Genomic DNA, 25,876 nt, shown 5'->3' on the forward strand with positions numbered 1-25,876 from the left:
TTAGCCTTGAGCATAGGCCAAAAGCGAGGCTATTCTCCTCAGAGAATTATTTTATCTGTTAGGGTTTATTGGATTGTGCGAACTGGCTTTCACAAAAGTCGGAAACTAGTCTACAGTCAGGAACGGAGGATGACTTCTCGCCACATGAGGGGGATGAAATCCTTGTGGTAGAGGAGGCACAGGAGGAGTTTACCAGGAATGGAGGTGATGACTGCTGTCATAGGTGGGGGCGTGAAAGGAGGAAAAAAAATAACATTTTAAGGGTATTGATTATTGATTCATATATTCATTTCCGTTGCTGTTTATACATAGTGACATCATCAAAGATAAAAAAGCATATAGAGGAGGGTAACCATCACTTCCAGTTGTCACTTGAAGATTATTACACATGGGATTGTCCTGAATATGACCAAAGACAATAACTAAAAGATTTTAAAAGGTGTTTTGGGTTGATGTATTGCAAAACAGCAAGCGTTGAGAGAACACCTACAGTGTTAAATTAACACCTACAGCCCAGCAGGACATAAATGAACACTGCAGGTGGAGAAACTGCGAGAACCGTGAACCTACAGGCATCAGAAACAGCATCACGTTTCAGTGGACAATTGAATTCAGCGAGAAGTGCGGAGAGTCCCTATCTGGGTGTCCTCCCCAGGAGCCCTGTCTATCGATTGGCTTGGAGAAATAAATGACAGGTGGCTTAACAGGTCGTGCAGTGTTTCCAGATTCACCCAGAGCTCAAATCTAAATGAAACCCATTTACTTTCATTTTTTCTAATGTTTTAATTGGGGTTTCATCAATATTTAAGCTAACTAGAATACATAAAGGTCTACGTCGTGTGCTGATCCACTTTCCAATGGCCCTTTAAGCCCTCACTGTAGTTCCCTCTGAGCTCCATGTGACAACAGCACGTTTAAAAGTAATTTGCTGAAGCTGCTGCAATGCTCTCGCCATGCATGCGCCGCACAAAGAGCTGCATGTTAATGGCAAAGCTCGCGTCCAATCCGGAGCGCCGGCGTTCGTCTCGAGCTCCTCGCGGACCAATGGCGGCGGCCAGGGGGCGTGTGCTGAAAGGTGAGCTGCTTTTTTGAGTTTAGTAAATGACTGCAGCAGCGAGCGCGGAGGGGCTTTGGCAGCGTTTTTTCACGCGGGGCTTCCGAGCGATGGAAGAAGAAGCTCTGAGCGCCGCAATCTGCGCCGCTTTGCGTCCGTCCCGGTGGTCCTAAACCGAGGAGCGAAAGAAACTAACATGAAAGCGAAAACGAGCCGCGTCCCCTAAACTCGACCAGACAATGGAAGTAGCTCCATGCAGCAGCAGCAGCAGCAGAAGCAGAAGCGGTAACGACTCACCCTTGGGAAACAACTACGTAGGAAATAAGAGCACCTGCAGAAGAAGCACATCAGTCAGCGCCGGCGGGGTCCCTGCGACTACGGGAGGCAGGAAAGCAGCACACTTCTCCCTTTCTGGTTGTGTTTACTGGGATGCGCGGTGCTGAGAGCGTGCAGGGAGAGCGAAATTGAAGCGCCGGTCACGCCGGTCACGTAGGTAGAGGCTATCCGTGTCTGTTACACACAACTTCTGTGGGATTGCGCTGATCTGAGGAGGTCGAGAGTTTCATTTCTTTCCAAAGCGGACACTGAGAGGACTGAGAGCATCCCGAGAGCATCCCGAGAGCATCCCGAGAGCATCCCGGTCCTGCTGCTGTAGCTACTACTAGTTGTTGTGAGGGAGCGAGTAGCGACCCAAACGTCTATGCAAGAAGCTCTCCTGAAGGTCTCACAGCGCTGGCTATGGATTGCTCAGAGTAAACAGCTGAAATTTGTTTCATTCAGTTATACCTTAGTGTCTCTCTCTCTCTCTCTCTCTCTCTCCCCCCCGAAGCAGCTCTCTCTCTCTCTAACCGGCTGCAACCACACAAGCTGCTCTCCCTTCTCTCTCTCTCTCTCTCTCTCTCTCTCTCTCTCTCTCTCTCTCTCTCTCACTATCTGTCTCTTTACTACTTTCTCTATCTGTCTCTCTGCCTGTCTGCCTGTCTGTCTGTCTCTCTCCCGCGGTCCTATAACGTGAACTCGAACCTCACGGTGTGCTAATCGATAGCCACTGTCTGGAAAATGGTCGCCTCGCCTCCTCTATGGTCTTAAACACATGCTTGTTTTTGGCTTACCTTTTTCCGAAACAAGCAACAGAAGAGTCCATCACCGCCTCGGAAGTCTGAAATCACGCCAGGGATTGTGCTAGCGGTGGCCCAAACCTCCTGAGCCTGCCAAAATGTGCAGATTGAACGCACTCGGGATTTATTTGTGGGAAACTATAGTGTTTTTCAGGTGAGTTTGTGTGTGTGTGTGTGTTGCTGCTTTTTTGTGAGAATTGTGAGATCGCTCTTTTTTGTAATTTTTTTTCTTTTCTAGTTTAAAGGTCAGTCTGTTGAGGGTTTAGGTTAGTCCACAGGCTCATCACTGCTGGGTTTGTACGTAATGTAAAAGTCTGTTATTGTAATGTTAGTAATGGACTGTAATTCCTTCACATTCAGGCAGCTGCATTAAGGTCCTATTCAACCGCTGCAACAGCGACCACTAGTGGCCGAGGAGCGCCACGTCCAGTTGCTTGTGAAGAAAAGAACATAATCAACAGGCATATTTGAAGGGGACTAGAATGCATTACAGCTTGTACAGCGTTTGTATGCAGTTAGGGGCTGCTTCTTTGTCCTTTAGTCTCTTGTTGGCAATGTCCTTATTCTTATTGTCTATATATTACCCATGTCTGAACCTGAAGAGCCTTTTAGAGACAGTGGAGTCATTAACGGTGCCATTATCTGTATCATAAGAAGCCTAATAATTCCTATGTACATTGCACTGTCTGAGAGCACCCAGAAGCTTCCTGACCTCTGCAGTGCCTCAACCTAAGGTTAATTCATATTTGAAAGAGATGCAAAAATCTCCACCGACATGCTGAACAAAATGCACCCATGAATGTTCTGGAAACCTTAAGACAAAGAGAAAATAACACAGAACACCTTAAATGTGTCCCCTCTGTCCACAGTATCTGCTTTGACCATCTCTGCACATTCTCTCAGTGCACTATATCAGTGCATTTCCACTGCATTATGCAGTCCAGTGTTTTCTTCAGCCTTGCACTGTGGCTTGCTATAATTATTTTGTATTCTGCATGCGCCATTAGTTCATGAACTGGAGTCAGGATATTGCAGCTTCAGCGTTTGCTGCTGAACTTTGCAAGTTCTCTTAATTGATATCTCTTTCCCCCAGTCTCAGCCCGCACCCCAGACCTCATTTGACATGCAGACTTATTACCGACCATTGATTGCTCTGTCCATGCCAAATACCACCGAGGAATACAAATTGTGCACTAACGTGATGATTAGTATTTTTGTTGTCCTGCGAAGTGCACCGTTCTAAGTGTTGTTCATATTTTGCTTTCTTATTATCCATGCTTGAGCTGCCTTATGAGAGGTTGCCTTCTGTCTGAGAAGGGGGATGTCAGCGGAGGGACTGATGCATGGCTAATACTGAAGTACTGCCCATGCAGAAAAGAGATATGATATTATATCATCGTAAAGGGAAATATGCCATTTGTAAAGGGAGAAGAAAAAAAACGTAGACAGTTGAATAACGGTTGTATTTGACAAATGTACTCACACTTGATTTGTTAGTATATATGATATGACAGAGAAGGGAAAGCACATGCAGTGGAACGTAAGCTTCTGCTAATAAATGGCTAAAAAGTGCAAGTGAATCCCATCTATGGATTGAGCGAGTAAAAAAAGATATTCACACTATGCCATAATATGTCATGAACGCGAGATCTTCTTCCTCTTCTTTAGGAGACTGATTCTCTCGTGGCTTTGGCTGCTCATGCTGTGCTTTGCTTCTTTATATGTCCTGTCTCCTCATTCCAGTTGGAAATACATAGACTTTAATGGAGTTCTCTGAACTGGAACACTTAAATGCAGCAATGGATGAGGCTTTTGTACTATATGACAAATGAGAGATAAATTATGCACCAGGCCTTTAGAATATCAACCAAATAATATACAAATAAAGCACACCGCCTCACACTCGCGCTTTCTTATGAAAGCACCGCTCTTTGGTTGGGTTATAGGAAAACCCCAGCATGCCCTTGGGCCGGCCTTGAAAATGCCAGGGCATGGCCAGGTTGCCTCACTGCTTGTGTCTGACAGCATGTCATAAATTAGGTCTTTGAAGCCACTTGTGAAAACCCCGAACCGATAAAAAACAGAAAATTGCACTCTAAGCAGTGATGTTTTGTAGTAATGGGCCTCAGTATGTCTGGTCTGATCACTTGAGACCTTCTGTGGTAATTAGCCAAGCACAGTCAGTGGCAGTGGACCAGCGCTTGATTTCTGTCTCCTCAGCATTTTATCTGGACGTAATTATCTTTGGCATTACAAGCGGAGGAAACAAAGGAGAAGAATCTTCGCTTCTAAACCCAAAGCTTTTTTGACCACCCAAGAAATTGCCTGATGCAGTTCTGTGATTTTCCCTGTACTGCTGTTTTTTCCCCCCAATGTTCAAAGACATTATAATGCGTTATTGATTAGCCCGGACTGAGACTGATTGCACTTCAGACGAATCAGCTTATCATCAATGAACTATCAATCTCACTCATGTGAAAAGGTGATTCAGCAGTGCTGTGCACTCCAATCAGTAAAGCTATAACTCAGTTTGGATTTTAGGATTCTCAGAACTCCTTCCGTACTTATGGAGATTGATGCTTTACACTTATCCCAGGTTTGAATGAATGTAGTGGCGTGACACTGGAGCTGGATAGTACTAGGGATGTATGATATGGTTTCGTTTAGAGTGAAGATGCACAGTGAAATCTGGATCATGTCAGTGTTGGTGGGAAAAAAAAGATAATATGCCTCAAATAGATGTTCAGATCTGATATTATTCTTACAACTACATTCTCTGTAATGTTATTGTAGTCGGAATTTGCCTCAGTGTCCACATTGGATAAATATGTATGCATTGGCATCAGCAGATATAAAAATAGAAAAATATCAGATAGTGCCATCAAGCCCATGATTCACCATATTGGAGCATTCCTGGTTGGGAATGTATTAAAATACACCAGAAAACATTGCTTTGGTCTTGAAAAGAAGGCCGATCAAGGGTTCTTCAGCAAAGGCCATGGTTCTAAATAGAGCCATTACAACTCAAAGATCAATTTGCCTCGTTAAAGGCTTCTACAGATACAAGCTTAACCTATTGCAGGTGTATGTATGTTTTATATAGAACATAAACAAATGGTTTAACATAGCACCAAAAAGCGCTCTACTCCTACAAGTCAAAGAATCCCTTTCGGTACAGTACTGAACCCTGTTTGCTTAGTGTATGACAAACTGTAGTGATTATTTAGTTCTGTTAGTTTAGAAAGGAATTAAAAAGAATTTCAAAGGTTTATTTTGATGGGGTATGGAAAATGTTTAAGAATAAAGAATGTAAAATTGAAGAGCTCCTTAATAAATGACTAAATTAATTTAATAAAAAATGCAAAAATCAGCTACTTTTTACTACAAAGCTTATAAAGTTACAATAGACTGATTGTTGTTGTCTACACTATAGACGAAATAGTGACCGCATCATGGCGTAATTTATTACAAAAAAATATCGTCATAATACCACTCACCCTCTGGAAACCACTTTACCCCTGTAATGGTTTCATTTCACACAGGTTCTCCCCTGTCCTTTGAGGAAGACTCTGGCTGACTGGTTTGCAGTGAGGAATGGCCAGGGGAAGCAGAGTATTGGAGCCAAAGAGCTCTTTGATTTTTCGAGTGTTACAAAATGCAAGGATAGGATCAATTAGGATTTGGTTCTTCAGAGGCTCTAAGAACATAATGAGCTACACTTAGGGCTAATGATTGGAGCTTCACATTAAAGCATGCAAGTCTCTAGGTTGTTTTGCATATTATTTTCTGGCAGGATGCTCAGCCCCTTTTTTTTCTTTTTTTTTTTACCCTGCTGCGTCAGCGCCAGCGTCAAGACCTCTCGACTGCTTCGGCTGGAATTGATCGGAATTAATTAAAACAACAGCGTGGCTCTGATCTTTAAAATCTTTAATCGCTAGACACAGTTTAGTAGTGGGCTGAAAATGAATCACGCTAACCAGTGCATTCCCACTGATTAAGCTGAAACCAATAGAAAGCAGCAGGACAGCAGAACAAACGGTCTGAAAAGCGTGAGCGTCCGCCGATTTCACACCGTCATAAAGATTCCCTCAGCAGTATGGGTTCATGTAAGGGAATTACGAAGGGGTTACGAATATGTGAAAGGGACACAACAGTCAGGCGAACCGTGACTAATGTTGTTATGTTTTCACTCTGAGGGTATATCCAGTACAGAGGCAGATGAGGCCTCTGTGTTGTGTTGGACGATCTGTGTAGTCGTCGTGACGTGTTAATAACATCATTACTTTTTTACACATCTGGATAACCATGTCTTTTAGCCATGTATGCAGAAAATGTGGCTAATCTTAGGAATCCTCTAATAGCGATTAGTCCTAATCATTAGTAATTCAGGCAAACGCAGTACCATAGTCAGCATACCTGTGAATGCACCAGTAGAAGTGGTCTGAAATAACTGTACTGTACTACATAAATTTTTTTTTTTTAGACTGGTTTCGTTATGATATTGGCTATAATACTAGCTGGCAGTTACTGACCTTTCTGTAAACTATCATACTCTCAGGTCTTCAGGATTTCAGTTTTTCATTGGGATAATACATGTAAACTCATAGGGTTCTACAATATGGGTAAAATTTTAGTAGTGTTAATGTATTGCTATGTATTTTTAAATTTAATTTAAAGTCACCTGTAAAGAACCAATAATAGGATATTGGCTTAATAATTTTGCTTTTGGTGAATTACATGAATAAGCTGCTGCTGTTCACTTAAAGACCCTTCTTTTTGGAGCTGTGATTGGGTATGTTCACATTTACTGGTTAGAATGCTAAGTTAAATACTGCAAATATCAATGGTATCATGATAAGGATTAACAGACAATATATTGTGTGCCCCCGGCTTATACAGTTTTCCCTGAGGTCTGGGTTTTCACTAGATATTGTATTTCAGTAAGAAATGCAGCGGATTTCACTCATATCGTTATTGGCAGATTGCTTTAGTACACTGGTTCCCATGGGGCCCCGAGTGGTCCAGCGGAATAAGGCGCTGTCACTATGACCACTCTCTCCAGGATGGGTTGATGGCACTTTCTCCTCACATCACTCCAGGTGCATTGCTGGCTGGCCTTGGCGTCTGCTGGCAGATGCATCAGAGCATCCTCTGAACCTCCATGAATTAGCATGGAGTACATGCAAATGAAGGAAATGTAGATATTGACAAACTGATCAATAAATACGTAATCAAGTATCGGTTTGCGATATCGGCCAAATCTAAGCATGTGTACAATTCAGCTACGTTTTCTAAAGCAGGGGTTCCCAACCCCTGTCCTGCCCATTTTAGTGCTAACCTTGCTCCCAACTAAATTAGCAAGCCCTTCCTAAAATTAAAGCTAGTGTGTCAGAGTAGGAAACCCTTAAGTAGGCAGGGCATCCAGGACTAGGGTTATGATCTGCTGCTTTGGAAAATGTAGCTGCATCGTACAGATGCCTAGATTCGTCCGATATCTTAAACCGATATTGAATTATGTAATTATTGACCAGTTATTCAATATCTGCATTTTATTCATTTAAATGTACTCCACAAATTTATAGAGATTCATTCGCAATATCCATGAACCATATAATAAAGGTTCAGGTATCAGTATCTGCACAATTGTACATGGGGAATATTGGTATCGGCTCACAGTATCGTGCATCCCTAATCAATACTGCACATCCCTGAGTGTGCTAAAGTCGACAGGCGTGTCTCACTGACATGTCATTGTTGCAGTTTGCCACACCAGTAAATCTTAATGAGCTGTAAGCCTAATGTTGTGTGGAACTGGATGAGGCTGAGTGCTAGTTAACTGAGAACTGAGTCGAGCGCAAATTCGAGAGGAGTCAAATAAAAAAGGGGAAAAAACAGATGAAGCACCAACTAGAAGCAGCTAGAAAGCACACGGCGAAATGGATAAATGGAGTAGTTCAGCAAGTGAAATTGGCCAGAGGTTCAATTTCAAGGACGCAGGTGTAATCAATACGCCGCAGGCAATGTTATGATTATTGATCTCTTTTTGTCAAATATTGATTCTGCGACCAGCAGAACTGTCCTTTGGGCCAGTTCATTGAAATCATTATCTTAGAGGTGTGTGTGTGTGTGTGTGTGTGTGTGTGTGTGTGTGTGTGTGTGTGTGTGTGTGCGTGCGTGCCTGCGTGCAATGACGCTGAACATGAAAACATTGTCTAGGGAGAAAGTCTATCATTGAACCTCAGCTGTACGAACAGGAGTAGTGACCTTTAGACAAGACAGCTGACGAGCTGTGCAGGACAGTGAGAGACGGGATCAGTACGCAGGGAAAGAGCACTGGTGCAGAAGGCCAGGCTACATCGACTGTCTTTATTCTCTCCATATTGATTTTATTTTATCATGAGAGGTCTCTCCAAAAATCAAGTACCGCTTGGTTTGTTGCTAGGGCTGTTCTGTTTAAGCCAACTAGTTAAACTAGTCAGCGAGGCAAATCAGTTGTAGCATTTATGAATGACTCTGATTCTGTTTGGTAAATTAGTAATTTTTGATATCTGTGTATTTCATTATTTGTTTATTTGTTTAGGTGTAGCAATTTCAGTACAATATTAAGAATGAAATGGGTTTGGTTTTCATTCTAATGGGTTCACCAGGCTCACAAGGCTTATTTGTTTAAAAACCAGAGCATAGCTCATAGAATAAGACTTTTTCAATAAACAAAATATAGGCCATCAAATCTTGAGATCAGAAATGCATATCCTGACAAATGTGTCTATCGTTACACCTTCCCTTAACCCTGCAGATCTTTCTGGAAATGGAGGTTTGGACTTTGTAGCCAGTGAGTTTCCGTAGAAGAGTTAAAGCAGTGTTACATTTCACAGAATGCTCTGGATACTGAAGGGCCTCCCTCATGGTGTCTAAAGACGGTGGTTCTGTATAGAATTATGACAACTAGATGCTTAATGTTCTGCATTTCTGCATGTTCTGCATTTCTGGCTGATAAATACTTCAGCAAATGTTCTCTGTCATGTAAAAACCTTGTATCTCCAGTATTGCCATTTTTCATGTTGTGGCATAATTTGAACCTGGCAGTTGTTCTGTATATTCTGCCATACATAACTGATAAATGGACCCATAAAAAACACTCCAAAAATGATATATATAGATATATTTGATATATATCCAACCTATATATAATATATAGGTTTGAAAGCTAAAATTACCTGCTCATATGACTTCTAATATCATTTTGCATTAAAATCTGAAAAATCCTAAAAAAGGGGTTTAATCTAATCCTGGACAGATTTTTTTTCTTTTAACTGAGAATCTCCATTCAGACTGATGTGTAGAACAGGACTTAATACCTGCATTGGAAACCAACCCTACGTGTGTAGTGCTGTCTCTCTACCCTACAGGCTTTCTCAGCAACTTTAAAAAGACAATTTAAGCCTATTTTTATTTAAGGAGGTGCAGTTCTGTAGTCCAGCATGTTTTGATACTGTAATGAGCTTTTTTACTTGCAGCTGCCTGCTCAGACTTTATAGCGTCAGCCCCGGTTTTGTGCTTTGCCTTCGTCTGGTAGTGCTTCAGATTCTCAGTGGTTTCTCTTGGACTCTGCGAGTGAGCGAGTAACAGTAGTGAGAGTGGAAGCTGGAGCGGTCATGTGACCTCCAGGCTGGTTAGCGATCTGTCATTTAGAATGAGCTGGATGAGCTGCTCACAGTGGGACTCTCACGTGTTACTAATTGTGCCCGTGATGTCTAATGACGTCTTACTCCGTTAGGCCCGTGAGAGTGTTCCTGGGTTCAGTATTCACTTTCATTACTCCAGTCCAGCCAAAGGATGAGCTTTAACCAGGGAATGATTTTTTTTTTGCAAGAATTTGCTATATTGTTTAACACTGTGATTCTAATATAGATCCTGTCAGGTCATTCTCATTCTTTGTTACTCCGTTAGGCCCGTGAGAGTGTTCCTGGGTTCAGTATTCACTTTCATTACTCCAGTCCAGCCAAAGGATGAGCTTTACCCAGGGAATGATTTTTTTTTTGCAAGAATTTGCTATATTGTTTAACACTGTGATTCCAATATAGATCCTGTCAGGTCATTCTTTGTGTAAATTATTACAAAAAAGGGTCTGTTAGGCTACATTAAAACTTTTAGTATTATTTGTCTTCTGTAATGACACATAAATGTGGCACGAATCAGAATTGAACAAACCAAGTGAACGTGCTGTGTATGTGTAAAGTGTCCTGCATTTTTAAAGCTACATTCAATTCCCTGTTTGTAATATTTAGCTTATTCTTTAACATTCAACAGATCAACCAGCTTTCTGCACAGTGAATGAAGTGTAGGGAGTTTTTTTTTCTTATTCAGCTGATGAAATAATTCTATAATGCGCTTGTCTTCCTCTCTCTTGTCTCTCTGTCCTATTCTTCAGCTTGGCAGCGTCCCAGCAAGCTGCAGCGCGGAAAGCTGCCTCCCCCATGCCCCCTTCAGAATTCTTGGACAAACTCATGGGAAAAGTGTCTGGTTACGATGCAAGAATCAGACCTAATTTTAAAGGTAGGTGCAGCCACAGAGACACGGCTGGATAACGCAGGAATGTAGCCAAGCAAAAAAAAAAAAAAAGAAAAAGAAAAAAAGAGGGGGATTGAATAGATTTTGGAAATGTGTCTTTAAGAGCTGGGGATTCGGTCCAAATTACATATTGAAGTAAGTGCATTTCAACCATTGATCACTGGTCAAGCAAAAAAGCCACGGAAGCAAGTGATCAATTGTGCTATTGATCCAAAACGTCTGCGGCATCCACTGAAATGCTCGAGCTTTACTGGGTATCCCTCCAGAAAACAAGGTATCATTTTCCAGCTCGAAATCGGATTTTGGAAGAAAAAAAAAATGAAAAGAAAAAGAAATGCATTCCATCACCGTTCTGCAGTACTCCTAAAGAAATACTCCAAAATCACATCTGCATGTGAACAGAACAGTGAGCTGGGTCTCAACGCAGCGAAGCATGGCATAAACATTAGCATCTGGAATTGGATTTTCATTTCTTTATTCGTTCTCGGAAATGATGATCCTTGTGATAATCTGCGCTGAAGACTTTTAAGAGGCTGTTTCTAGGCTGGCTACATTCCTGTATGAGGCTTAGAACCTTGTGTCGGTATCCCAAGAGTATGTCTGTGGTGTTACACAACTGATTCAGTGTTTGGTGTGAAATGTACACTGACAGTGTTAGAAATGGCCTGATCCCAAACTAGAGGCACTGAAAGATACATGTCAGAGGTTTCCTTATTCAACAGTGATCCACGCTGCTGATTTTGCTCTCTTTTTAATGTGTCAGTCTCCCAAATTATATGGAAAAGAAGTGAAAGATGAATGGATTCTCTAATTTTGGAGAAAATGATGTGTCTGATAAATGTATTGCTACTAGTATTACATGTGCTGTTGTCAGATTTTGTCTGTTGTACTTTTAATTTAGGACTAATAGTAATTACATTAATGCGTAAATAATTAAATAATAGTATCCAGAACAATGCTGGATGCTACAAAGTTGTAGGCAATTACAATAACATTCATTTATTTAGATGTCTTACATACAAAATAAAAGCATGTTTGTTTAATTATGAAATAAATGGTTTATATATATATATTTGCATATATAAAAGTATATAGATCAATGCATAAAGAGAATTGAATTAAATATTGCATAAAATACTGTATTTACAGTTTTAAGTAATGTTTTTTCTTATATGTCACTGTTGCCACTGTTCTTTTTTTTTTGCCTAATCCAACCTTCGATAAGCACAATATTATGACGGGTATCATGGAAATGTCTTCAAATATTGGGTCATTTATTACGTTAACTATTTATCTCAGCAGTAAGTGTGTTTTTGTCTTTAAAACACTGTAACATTGGAATAACTGCAAGAATAACTGCATAAACAGAGTGAAAAAGAACAGGGATGTGGTATCATGGATTTGTTTAATTCCACCAGCCGCACACCTGATTTCATGCAATGAAGGATTGATTAGATCAGCTCATTTGCATTTGGATTGTAACTGTAAATACTAAGCTAGCACACATTCACACCCAATAATTTATTGTATATCATTTAATAATATTTATTCTAAAACATTTACTGCCCAGATAAATAGACTTCGCCAGGTACTGTATATATCAGAATGGTAAAAGTTAATATATAAAAGTTTTCTTTTTATTTGGGTAGGACACTACAGCCTCCTGTACATTATCTACAAACGTTTCCATTGCTGTCAAACTATCTGGTGAAATTTAGGGTTAGCTTTTGAGTTGAAGTTAAGGTTAGGGGGGAATTAAGGTGAATTGAATAGCTATCCAGTTGAATGTGAGTGTTAGAGTAAAGCATTTACAGTGCATCTAAAGTGTCCTATCCAAATAAAGGGTTTATTTAATTGCATGCATGCATATTATAGCTCTATAATATGCAGTTATATGAATGTTACTCATGTTTATTAAGGGAAATATGCAGCTAATAGAGAAAGCTCTAATACTGACTGAGCAATTGAATGAACATGCTTGCTTAGAACAATAGCTCTAGCTGTGTGTGTGTGTGTGTGTGTATGATTCTCCCTGTGACAGTGCAGGTAGGTAAAAGTGACGTGAACGTGAGAAGAATGTTTGTCGTGACTCTGTCCACACTATTAAACCTGCTTGAATGCTCGGATAGCGAAAGCCCTCCCTTAATCTGTGATGGCGTGCATCTTAACCTTGCTCATGGCAAAGGTTGCCTTTTTTTTTGTGCTGTATGCAGAAATGTTCTGCTACATTGAAAGTTAGCGCTGTTGGCGTTTGGGGAATGCATTCTGACATTTTAAGTTGTGCTAAGCTGCGCTCTTGAACATTGTAAACCACTTCATACTACACAGTGGGATAATTGTTTTCTCACCTGAGCTGACCTTTGACTATAAGATATTTTCAAATATCACAAATCCTTCCTGGGCTAAACCTCAGCAGTACCCTTTTGGACCGCGATCATGTAGGAATAATGTCATAATAATACAAAAGGGGATCATTCAGAGCAACAAAGCAATGTACAGATTATTACTTGAGAAAAGCCTCGGCCCTTCCAGTGTGACCTTACATCACAGTGGAATTAACATCATTGTCTGAGAGCCAGGAGGCAGCCCGTGGTCACATGACCCGACATTATGAAATTCAATGGTTCGTCATGGCTGTCAGGTCGGCGGCGAATGAGCACGGTGAGCCGGAAGCTCTCGCCTTTTGCTCCTCAGCCACAGAGCGCAGTAATGAAATTCATTCAGCGAGGAGCTCGACACAGTAGCGTATTCTGAAGCTGCAAGGGTGTCCTCAGCCCAACTCAGCCTGAGCGAAGGTTGCTTCCTAACAAACACCATGTAATGTGAGAAGACATTTGTTTCCAGCTCTCTGGAGGAGCACACCTCTGCACATTGGCACCTCTCCTGCTCATTTGGTGCCTTGGCCAGCAGTGTTGCGGGGTGGGGTGGGGTGGGGTGGGGTGGGGAGAGATATGGGGATATACAGTATAAGAATTGCCTGAAGCTACGAATGTGCCAGCATGAGAAGAAACTACACTGATCATGACTGGGGCCCACTTTGAGGAAATCAATTTAGTTTCAATTGAAATATATATATAAAAAAAAAAAATCTTATCCTGGCATGTTTGGACCAGCCCATTTCATCATTATTGGTAACATTCTATTAGTTATAATAATTGTTATATTATATATATTATTTTATATAATATATATATATATTTATATATATATATATATATATATATATATATATATATATATATATATATGTATATTTATATTTATATATATATATATATATATATATATATATATATTTATATTTATATATATATATTTATATATTTATAGATATAAATTCTAAATACATTAAAAAAAGTTCAAAATACCATTTAAAATTAAAACTGTCTGTCTGATACTAGGGATGGGCAATATGATATGGATATTGATACCATCATTCTTTATTAGTATCGTTATCATTGAAAAATAATTGTGTAGAGTGTAATTAGTCGAATATTGCATAAAGATCCTGTAGTACCTTTAACGTGTTACTGTTAGTTTATTTTGTTTATGTATTGCCGGTCCAACTTTAGATACACATGATATTGTGATATGTATTATCTGTTGTGAAAATGTATTGTGATGATACATTTTTGCCATATTTCTCACCTCTATACTGATTATTTTTACTCATTATTTTAAGGCAGTTATATTTATGATATCCCCAATTTACACTATAGTAGAATTATATAGATAATAAAACTAGAACAAAAATATCATTTTAGCCCTAAAATGTAATTACATTCAAATGTATCAGATAATGAACAGACATAAATAAAGTATTTATGGAATGGTAATCAGTGTTAATAAAAATTCCAACCGAATCATTGTTATACAAAGTGAAACGTGTGCCTATATAAAGATATAAGGGGTTCAAATTTTGCCAGACTAAGGTTTTTTTTGTTGCACAGTGCTTGTTGACAGCTGCGGGTGCTGGAATAAATTGGGGAGTGGGAGAGTGTGAGGCAGTGTTAGTGAGATAGGGGAGTGAGTTTCTCCACCCCCCCCACACACACACACACACACAGTCATACACATGGGGAGCCGGGCTGTGCTGTAATCTCCAGCCGCTGCTGATGAACGCTGTGCAGTGCAGCTGCGGCTCCACTCTCCCCGTTAACCTTGTCCCTACTCATCAGTCGCCGTGAGGAGCAGCGGGCTCGACAGCCATGAGGTGCACCGCATCCCCGCCAAATATCACTACCATGGGTTGCTTTTGCCCTGCCGCAGTCCCACCACCCACCAACAGCCCCTCCAGCCTCCAACACCCCACCCCAATCACCTGCAGATTCTCAAATAAGCTGCTGTAACGCATCACAGTGATGATCAGTGTAACGCTTTATAACAACTGTCACCTTGCTTCGGAATGGGCCCTTAAACACAGGTGTACTGTTGTAAATATACAGTCTGCTGCAGTATATTTACTGACTGCTTACCTCGTTTTGGATGTTCTGTATGTCTCCGTTACCTCTCTGCATTTTCTCCTCATCCATGTCGTAACCTGGAGAGAAGATATTGGATTCGCTGAAGGAGCTTGATGGAAATTTTTGTGCTATCTGCACTTGTTAATGGGACTTTAATAGGTTTGATGAGGATCATCTAATGAGTGGGAGTGTAGCATTCTCATACAGCTGTAATGGTGGGCCTATTTGAGTGTTTTTTGGCTTGCTGAGGAAATCTACTGAGGCGAATAGCAATACGGAGTACTGTTTACGAAAGAGTTCAGATTAAGAATGGTAAATAAGGGGCTTGGAATCTTTCTGTTAAGATATGTAAGCCTTAAAAAGGTGAACTTACTCATTCACGAATACCTACCTTAAGAATTTGTGAATTTTTTCAGATTTTTTTTTAAGTTTAGAATGGTTCACAGCCATGATTTGATAATGATGGATCATATTGTCCTTGGAAATTGAACAAATTACAAATAAGAAAACATTGATGAATGGAATTAGTGAGAGTGTTTTTTAAGACATTATTTTCTTAGGAATGGTTCATGAATAAAGCTCAAAAAAGCGCGAAGACTAGGGGCACCGAAATCCAACCTGTGTTCTTCTAATTAGCTCAGCTTTTTTTTACTGCATTTATTGGGTCTGTTTGCGTTTGTTCCAGTGGTATGTGTTTTTTTTACAGGCAACACACAGCTGAGACATAGCTTTAAGTAGTTTGATTAGCTGTTTAAAATGCTTTTAAAGTATTGCTTTTGCTAGAGGGATGGATTTTAAATTTTTGTCATTTTTTTTCTTTTAATACACAAAATATTTTCATTTGGTTGAAAATAAATGTAATAGTAATGATATGTACACAATTCTTACAAGGCTTACAAGTGTGGGTTCCCTCTAAAACTGCTCTGATTGTCTATTACACTTAGAAGTTGCATTTTTTTTTCTATCGTTAATTAAAGAAATATCTACTAATTGAATCATCTAATAATCTGTAGATGTGTAACATTTGTCAAATATTAAAATGTACAGGGAGTTATGCAGTAAAGTAAACTGCCGTCCAGTTTCCGTTCTGCATCAAGAGTTTAAGTCTAGTCTTCGTTTTTTTTTAAATGTTTGTTTTTCAGATATGAAGTGATGACCAAGGCCCTTTTTGGATGGGATTAAATTGACCTAGGGTCCTGGAGTAATTTACTGTTTCACAGAAGCTCCTCTTGGATTTGATTTCCATCCAGAATTTTTCTCTCTCTACTCCACTGATTCTTTTAGCCCCGTTCAAATATACATAAAATGTTGCCCTTTGTTGGGAAAGAAAAGGTTTTTAGCCGATGCTACGGCTTGTATTTAGTCTCTGAGCTTTCGTATGTGTCGAAAAATCCTCCGCTGTGTATTAAACGCTTTCCAAAATCGTGAAAATAAAATCCGTTTGTTGGAACTTTTCCTTCGCCCCAAACTGACCCGTGACCATATGACCGCATGATGCAAGCATTTGGGTAATAGAAAAGTGCTTGTAATTTTTTGCCATCCAGATGCGAGGGTTTTATCTTTAGGAGTTTAAATCTAAATAAATCTAAATAAAAAATCTTATGTATTGTCAGTTGCAAGTGTAGAGTTTTGTTTTTAAATAAATAATATATTAAAGATATTAAGTCATTTTAAATACACCTCACATTTTGCTGTTTTTGCTGTTTGTCACTCCTGATACTGAATGCAAATGTAATTTGCGTAGTTGTATAACTTCTCAATTACATCTAAATAGTAAAGCAATTAACAGTATTAATTCTAGACTTCTAAAATCGAAGGTGTCCTAGGGATGGATTCTGTCCCACCAAACAGTGCTTCCTAAAAAAAGGAGAAACCTTTTGAAGTGTCTTTCCAGCTTTGACACCGACTGTCACAAGGTTGTAGCAGAAATATTGTTGTTGTCCCCTGAGTAAGGACAAGGCAGAGCCCAACTGCAGTGGGCTGCTGCAGGCCAGCGAATATACCGAATGATAGAGCAGTCAGCCAGCACAGAGATAAAACAGCTTAGATTTGATTTGAACATTTTATACACATTTTAACTCATTTCATACAGCTCGTTCTGAGTCTCCCAGGACTGCAGGAACTCTGGAGCGTGGGAATTCCATTCCACAACTGCTCGAATTTGAAGTCAGTGGCGCGCCAACACTGCAATCTAGTTCTGTTTACTCAAAGGCACAGGATTAGAGACCTGAGGTGGAAAAGTGCAGTTTTCTAGCTCCTCAGTGTACACATAGAAGTTATCTGAGCCTGATTTGAGAAGTATTTGAGTAGATGCAGTGGTTTTAGGTTAATAGTGCTGTAAAATATGCGTGTTCTTTAAATATGAGTTACGTCCAAAATGATTTACCTACACTTACTACAGTAGAAGGTACCATTTACCTGGGCAAAACGAGTGGATTCACTTGTAAAAAAAAAACAAAAAAAAAAACTCACAGATCATGCTAGAACATATGCAGGTAAACACAAACACAGTAAAAAAGTATTTAGTATTTATAATAAAATGTGTGTTTTACTGAGGAAATAAACACTTGCTGCCCAGATAAGAAGCTTTTAATTCCAATTGTCACAGGTGGCTAAATCCTTTGCACAGTTCTATATATTTAAAACCAAATATACCAACCTTATTGTGACTCTGTCAGTACAAAGTGGACAGTAATCTTTTTTTCCCATTTGGTAATGATCCACAACCAGTTATTACAGAATATCTAATTACATAATACCTAATTTACCATCATTAAATACTGGTTTACCAAATATGAATAATGGTAATGATCCACAATCAGTTATTACAGAGTAGATGATGTTGTGCTAAAAGTTGTAACAGTTTATTTTAGAGTCCGCTATTAAAGGTAATCGTTCGCTAGCTAAGTTAGTCTTCATGACTTCATGAAGCATTAGCATTCTAATCAAAAGACATGTGGAAACAAATTAATGCCCGTTAACCTATTTAAAATCACAAGAGGAGATTGAGAATTTTAATTTAGGTTTAAAAAATTTTGAATGACCCAAAAGGTTGGGAATGCCTGGTGTGAATAAATTAAAAAGGGAAGAAATGGAGCAACAGCATTACTATATTCTTTGTGTTCGTTAATACAGATCGGACTGTTTTTGTGCTGCTAGTTCACATAATTCCGTAAATTCAGCTCTTTTACTGAAAGATTAGGGCTGATTTTTGTAATTGGCCATTATCTAATACGGAACTTTAACAAAGCCCCCTCAAAGCTGGGTCAGAGGTGTCTGAGCTTGAATAGTTCATATAGCTCCTCCTCACAAAGGATAAGCCTCTTTTGGATGTGCAGGATTACGCCGGTGCTGAGGATCGGGGGTCATGTAGAATGATAGAAGGAAAAATGCCTCACATTACAGAGCTTAAGTCACCTGTCTCCAGCAGTTCATGTTTGTGCCAAGTAATTGCGCTTCGTTTTCCGAGTGAGTTCCCTTGTAAGTAACACAGATGGATTACTGCAGTCAACAAGAATCTTTCATCCAGGCACATTCTCATTCCTCACCAGGCAGATAATGATGATTTTGCCTTACAGACTTTCCAGAGCGCAGAGCGAGCCGTTTGTATGCGCGTGTATGTATGTGTGTATTTGCGAGGAATATCTGCCTATGAAAAATCCCTCCTATAATATCCAGGCTAATCCTTTTTGCTCAACAGGCAAGCTCAAATGTTCTCGAAACTTTTGTGTGGTATTATCCATTCCACCGTGGTTAATGGCATTTACACTCTACAAGAAATCCATTGTTATTCTTTTAGCCATATTAATCCTTCTGATGTCTCAAACCGAGGATACAATGCTCTCATTGTGTGGTGCTGCCCCGTACACATGGTAATGATGATGAAAGTACCCTCTGCGCAAGCTGGTAAAAGGCAATTTTGAAAGATTTTCACACTTACGGTGAAAAATGAAGGCCAAATAGTGCTTGTTTCGCTGTCTGCTTAAAAAAAAAATACATAAGGGAAAATGCCGCAATTCATTGATTACACACTCTAATGAAGCATAGTGAGGCTACAGTACCAACCAGGCATTCTCTTTTGAATGCTCCCACTGCCTCCGAGCAAGTTCTCATTCCTTTGGTATGGCACAGTCCCGCAATCTGTTGGGAGTAGATACAATCAATGTCAAGTAAAGGAGCCTTAAGGAAAGGATTAAGGAAATTGGTTTTCTTCAATTTACCAGCCGAGAAAAATGAAAAACGTTCAAAGCGAAGCCAGTTTGACATGTAGTCTTTGCATTTTCCCTTCTCTCTAGTGTATTGCATCTCTTAGTGCATTTTGCTAACCCACCTTTTGCCTCCCATAATGAAATCTGCATTGCAACCCCCCCCCTCCCCCCTTTCATTTCTATGCATCGCCTCCTCTCCTGCCCGCTGACCTTGTGGACAGATAAGTGCATCCTTCCTACCTGCTCTTGCCTTTAGTATGTTGGCCCCAGTCTTTCCCCGCCATACACTTCAAAGCCCAAAGTGTTGGCAAGTAAAACTAATCGAAGGATTGAGCAATGCTTCTATTTTTTCTGATTTTTTTTTCCTGTTGTTGTTTCTTCAGAGGAAATAACAACATAACAATATTGCTGTTAGAATACTATGTGTTTAATCCTGATCTTTTTTTTATTAGACCCACAAGGCTCCAAATCGGATGGTACTCACAAGAAAGGTACTTCCTTTTTCTTCAATCCAGGAATAATCAAGCTTAGTGGTTAATGCACCTGGAGCAATGTCCCATTAACATAGTTAAAGCAACACCTAGACTAGTTTCTGGGCTACATGGGCTACCTGTAGATGTGTGCTGATGTGTTTCTAGCTCCTTCTCTCCATAATGTTCTTCAGACAGTCTGATTGTTTGTTTGTGAAATGGTGATGCTGAGAGTAATTAAGAGCGCTTTCAGCCTACTGTCAGCATTTTAACGGTTGAAAGCTTGTGCAGCCCAGTGCTGTTGTAGCACTGTCAATGCTGTTTTTTGGTCTGAGTCTGAGCATAACATAGCTGATATTTTCTGCTAAGATCCAGCTGTTCGCTAAACCTGTGTCACTCTTAAAAAAATAAAGGTTCCTGAATGGTTCTTGGATGTATGTATATGGTTCTGTTGTAATTTCAAATTGGTCCTGGGCATTTTACAATATGAAGAGGTCCCTAAAGCTTTCAGAAGATTCAAATTCAAATATCTCTTTTACAAACACATTTGGGTAAAGATCCAGCCACTGAAGGGTGGTTCTTAATGGGACCAAATGTAATTCTTCTATGGCTTCACTCTAAGGAACCCATTTTGGCACCTTTATTTTTCTGAGGGTCTACTAGAGCTGTGCAATATATTATTTGGTAATTGTTATTGCAGTATTGGCTCTTGCAGTAATGGGATTGTATATATTTGAATGCACCCTTTAATATATCGTAGTAGTTTTTATGGTGTGCTGTGAGAATCCTGAATGGCTCCAGATGTTCCAGCTGTAATTCTGTGGGTTTTAATAATTGTAGATATTCATGTTATCCAACAAACGTAAATACGTTTGGTAAAGAAAACTGCCGTCCAGTGTTTGTTGCTGTTTTATCAAGATGTTTGACTATATCACAAGTGGTATAGTTAATAATGATGCACTGTAATCCCAATATGGTATTTTGCCCATGGAGTGCAGCTATTTATAGCATTGGTGCACCAGTTGAACAGGCTCAGTGTTCAGAAAACATTCAGTCTGGTCTGGATTATTATTAAAGATGGCATCTCTGTGGGAAATGGCCTTTTTGGATTTTTGCTCTGGATGCTCCGCGGTTCCTGGTGCTGTACTGAGCTGGGGAGCTTGGCTTTAGAACTATTTTGTCAAATGTGTTTTGCCCTTGAGACTCAAGAGGCTGGGCTAGGCGTTATCGCTGGACCACTGATTTTCCTCGATTGCTGGATTAAGATCAAATTGAGTTTTCACACGTGGCTAAGTTCAGCCAGAAGGGTGAGAAACGCACTGCTGTACTTGGGTAAAAACACACAGCTTTTTGCTTATTAACCCCTGAAACTGCAACAGCCCGTATCTGACCACACACTTCAGATCCTTACAAATACATGGATTATATTATAGGAAGTATGTATGTGTATGTATGGTAATTCCATAGTAATTACGGATTAAGTTACAGTAGTTACTGGGGTTTGCATTGTGACAGGGTTATTAAATATCACATGTATCACAAATGACACACACGTACACGAATTGTAGACAAATAACATCAACATCCAGTATTTATTAACTGTAAACTACATAGTAGTAGTAAGGACAGTGGGGACCAGAATGCAAATAAGCCTTAAATCTTGTTGTCTCTGATTTGTGTTTTTTCTATATTATTGCATAACCCCTTTTAAGGTGTGGGTAGTCATTAAACAATACATTTAACATACAGCTGATTGGACATTGGCCTGTTATTGTTGTTGTTATTATTATTATTATTATTATTATTATTACTAGATTTTAACAGTTATTTTTATATTCCTTAAAAATATTACAAATGTTTTAGTTTTTTTCAGTTATCTTATAAAAATATTAAATAATTTAATTTGCATTATTGTTTTATATATTTTATATATAAAATTATATTTTGTATTTTAGGGCAAAAAACAATTGTGATATATACATATTGTGTAAATACATATTTGTGGAAATCTGAATTGTGTATCATGATCATATTCCATACCATCTTATATGCCCTTTAGTTGCAAAATAAAAATCAGAAGAATACCTGGATAATAAGATTGCAGTTTCAGGGGTTAAAAAACAAATCCTAAACCCAAATACTGTATTGAGTTAAAGTCTACGTACAAACCGATATTGCTGCTGATGTGGTGTTTCTCAGCTGCTGTGTGTGGTGAGGAGAAGTGTAGCACTCGTGACTGTGACTGCAGTCGTAGTCCTCTGGGCTCAGCACTGGCACTGAATTCTTATTAGAGCCCTGTTATTTAGCTTTATTAAGAACTGTTCAGCCTGTTATAGACGCGCCTCGCTCCCGGATGCAAAGGCTTTGTGTTGAGTAATGCTGAGCCTCGGGGATGTTTGTCAATGCGCCAGCTTCTCAAATGAACGATCACAGAATCAGGATCCACAAATCTCCTTACAGGGGATTATTCTGTATTCATCATCCAGCTTTTAATTATCACTTATTCTCTAAAAGATTAGGACTTGGTCTTTGTAGTATTCTTCACAAATGCCCCGAAAACGTGTGATATGCATTACATTGGCTTTTTTATTAATGATGTACTGGAGCTCTGCCTTTCTCAGATGAATTGGAAAGCTACAGTTTGTACACTTCCAGCACTGTTGTTTTTGTGCTCTGTTCTCTGGGGTTGCTTTGGATGTGTAAATATTAGAATGTCTACATCTTGAATAACATATTGAGTAATGGATACAGTACCTAATGCTCTTTGTTTGGACAGAAGCAGGGCTGTTACTCCTCCAGGTACGGAATTCCACTTAATTTACACATAGTTTCTGCTGATGGACTGACTAATTGTCATTGTCCAAAGAAGGCAATCTGGTCGTTTATCTCATTTTCCTGCAACGTCTATGTTATGCCTGTTTTGTGCAATTAAAGCAATGTATTTATTATATATCAATATTTATGATCTATTTTCAATAGGTTTGTGATGTTTTGTGATGTCCATATCATAACATTTTAAAGTATCATTACTTATTTGCAATAAAATTAGAGTGTAATGGATTATATAAACACAGTTAAAGATTGTAAACATGCCGTTCACTCCCAAATCCAAATGGTCTGCTTTGGATTATTGTTTTTGTGAGATCACAAAACCAACATTTCTGCATATATCCACATATACTGCATATATTCAGCCTGCAGTAGTTTAGCCATGTCTATTCACATTGAAGCTGTGAGGGCTGTATCAGTGTTGTGAGGTACACAGCAGGACAGCCAATCAAAACAGAGATCATTCACATAAATCTTAAGGGTGCACATACATAATTCTTCAAGGCACAAAAAGAATTAGGAAAAAACAGGTCACGTCGAGAATATTTAAGAACATTTTTGCTGAATAAATCCATACAAACCCATATTTAGAAATGGACTCCAGGATATGCATTTAGAGAATTTATGTTAATCAGCCTCCCTTTTTTGTGGTAAATTGTGCTTCATTCTGAAGCATCTAAATATCTTCTTTAGAGCTAGTCTGGCTATAGTGCAGCCACCACACTGCAGGCTTACGTTTTAAGCAAGATAATTCCTTATCTGCTCATTTGAATCATTTGGGTGAGTGACGTTAACACAGGAGCCGGAGTCAGGTAGGAATATATCAGGTTTATAAGTAATTTATTGTGTTTGGAATTACATTTCCCTTTGTTATGTAATATGTTGTGTTGAATAAAGGTCATACAGTGATAGTCAGTTCAGATTAAGCTGAGGCATGTTGTCTCTTTTTACTGGTACTGTGCACATTTCCTCCAAACAGCACTGTTTTGAGCTTAGTTTTCCTCAATATAGAACCTAAACTAGCAAAATAATGAAGAAATTAGGAGTTGCTGTAATATTATGATCAGATCATACAGAGGGAAAATAGAGAAGGTGATTAACTGCATGTCTTTGGTAAAATATTCAATTAATAATAATAATAATAATAATAATAATTAGTTTTACAGAAAGTACAGTAACACACTAAATGAGTTTCTGCTAAACATTGTGCTGGGCTGGTGTGTTTTTTGGCCTGCTTTAGAAGAGCAACATGACTGAATGATGCTGAATGATGCTATGACTGAACAGGCAGGATTGTCAACCTTAATTTGTCTTAAAACTCACCCACCAGAAGCAGAAACTAGCCCAGAAAGTGTGTCCAAATGTGACCATTTCACTTACAGTGTAAAAACTACTAAATAGATAATTCATTGCATCTTCAGGTCAATAAAAGGTCACTTGTCATTGGCATCTATGAATACATTTTAACAGCTGAATTGTATGGTTAAATGTTCAAAATACTACTGGTTTACTTGACATATGTGGCAATTTCAGTTGTTAGTAAAAATGTACGTTAAATAAAAAAAATAAACAACAAACATAAATAAAATAAAAAAATAACACATGTTGTGTAGCAGCTTCTTATAGCTATCAAATCTCATCCTAGATGGGAAAAAGGAACCATTCAGGAGCTGAGGAGTTAAAAACGGTTGCATCCAAAACTGTTGTGGCCTCATCAAAACACACATTTTAAGAGACGCTTTTTTAAAAGAGTGTAGACAGCTGTAACAATCCCCTGAGATCATGCTGTACACCACAATACAACACAGTACAGTGAAATGCTGCTGGTATAGGACAGAGCTGACAGCCAGTCAGATGGTCACAGTCATATCGCCGGTAACTGGCAGGCAATTTAAAGCGGCGCTGCTTCTATCGTGGACTTCACTCCAGATAGAACATGAGATGCGGCCTATCCTCAATTTGAACCTGTGTATCGCAGGGTAAACCTTTAGGCCACAAAAACTGTATTCTACACTCAGTACTGTTCAGAATTCCCCCCTTCAATGCTATAGAGAGATACTAGGGTTACCTAATTAGGGTTAGGGATCTCAGTGTTAGATACTGCCATAGGGATGCATTGATATGGGAATTCTGGGGTGATTGTTCGATATTTTTGCTTGTGCAAATTCTGCCAAATACCTGAACTATTTATTTTAATAGACTTCTATGATACTAGTCTTTTAGCCCACTGCAAAACGAAAGAACCAAACTTCAGAGACAAACATGTCTTTACTGATCAATAACATTTCGGAAAAGAGGGGAATTATGATCAATTAAATTGTTCAATTTGTTTTTTAAATAATTTTTAAATATAATTTTTTATTATAACATAATGGACGACCCTATTTTTACTCTTAAATGAAAGGTTCAGTGTAAACCTTTTTGCCACATTTAGATATTTGTCTATATTCAATGCTGTCACAAATGCAATGACAAGATATTTAAAAAGTGCCATCTTAAGGAAATCACTATGTTGGGAATGCACTGGTTTGATTGTTCGATGCCTTTTTGGTACATAAATATTAAAAAAAGAGAGAATAAATAGAGAAATGTCGCATTCTTTTGTAGATGGTACGAAGGGCAGTTAAATGAATAACACGGCATGGTTTAGCACAGTTGTTCAGCATCATCTAAACATCCAGCTACAGCGCTGCTGATACTGATATGGTTCTATTTATTTGGCGTACCTGTGGTTCAGTATGTATTTTAGGGTTGTCTCTATTGATTACATTTACAATTAGGATATAGATAGAGCACTTTATTAATCCTAGAGGGAAAGTCTCACATTGCAGCAGCATAAGGATTTATACACAGATAGAAAATGAGATAGAATAAGATTAGTAGAAAAATAAATAAGAATATTAAATGCAGGGAGTGCAGTACATTGCATTAATGATATCCAGAAGACACATGTGATGTCCCAAATAATCTGTAATTGTGACCTATTGATTGTTTTGTATGATAGATTCACTCACGTCGTCTCATTGAGGTAAAGTGGCTGTACCATGTAAACTATAATACCAAGTGCAGTACAATATCATTATGTATTGACATCCAGACACCAATATATCCTTATATATTGTATGATTTTAATTCAGTTGAGTAATCTGAGAATTTATGGCAT

At 38.9% G+C, this 25,876-nt stretch overlaps 1 protein-coding gene across 4 annotated transcripts in view; it reads left to right on the forward strand.

Annotated features, from left to right (window-relative positions):
• Positions 1–1,105: 1,105 nt before the first annotated feature.
• The window catches only part of glra1 (glycine receptor, alpha 1), a 68,792-nt gene continuing 44,021 nt past the window's right edge, over positions 1,106–25,876 (forward strand). For 2 of the 4 annotated variants that reach the window (XR_011977900.1, XM_072663618.1), the window contains exons 1-3: positions 1,106–2,326; positions 10,604–10,728; positions 19,867–19,905. Coding sequence is in view for 3 of the 4 variants with exons in the window: in XM_072663618.1 (XP_072519719.1) it covers positions 2,271–2,326; positions 10,604–10,728; positions 19,867–19,905 (220 nt within the window). In the remaining variant the exon portion in view is untranslated. The remainder of the gene's footprint in view (positions 2,327–10,603; positions 10,729–19,866; positions 19,906–25,876) is intronic. The other 2 variants (XM_072663619.1, XM_072663620.1) reach the window with 2 other exon arrangements.

This window comes from Salminus brasiliensis, chromosome 19 (genome assembly GCF_030463535.1).
Source record: "Salminus brasiliensis chromosome 19, fSalBra1.hap2, whole genome shotgun sequence".
Lineage (NCBI taxonomy): Eukaryota > Metazoa > Chordata > Actinopteri > Characiformes > Bryconidae > Salminus > Salminus brasiliensis.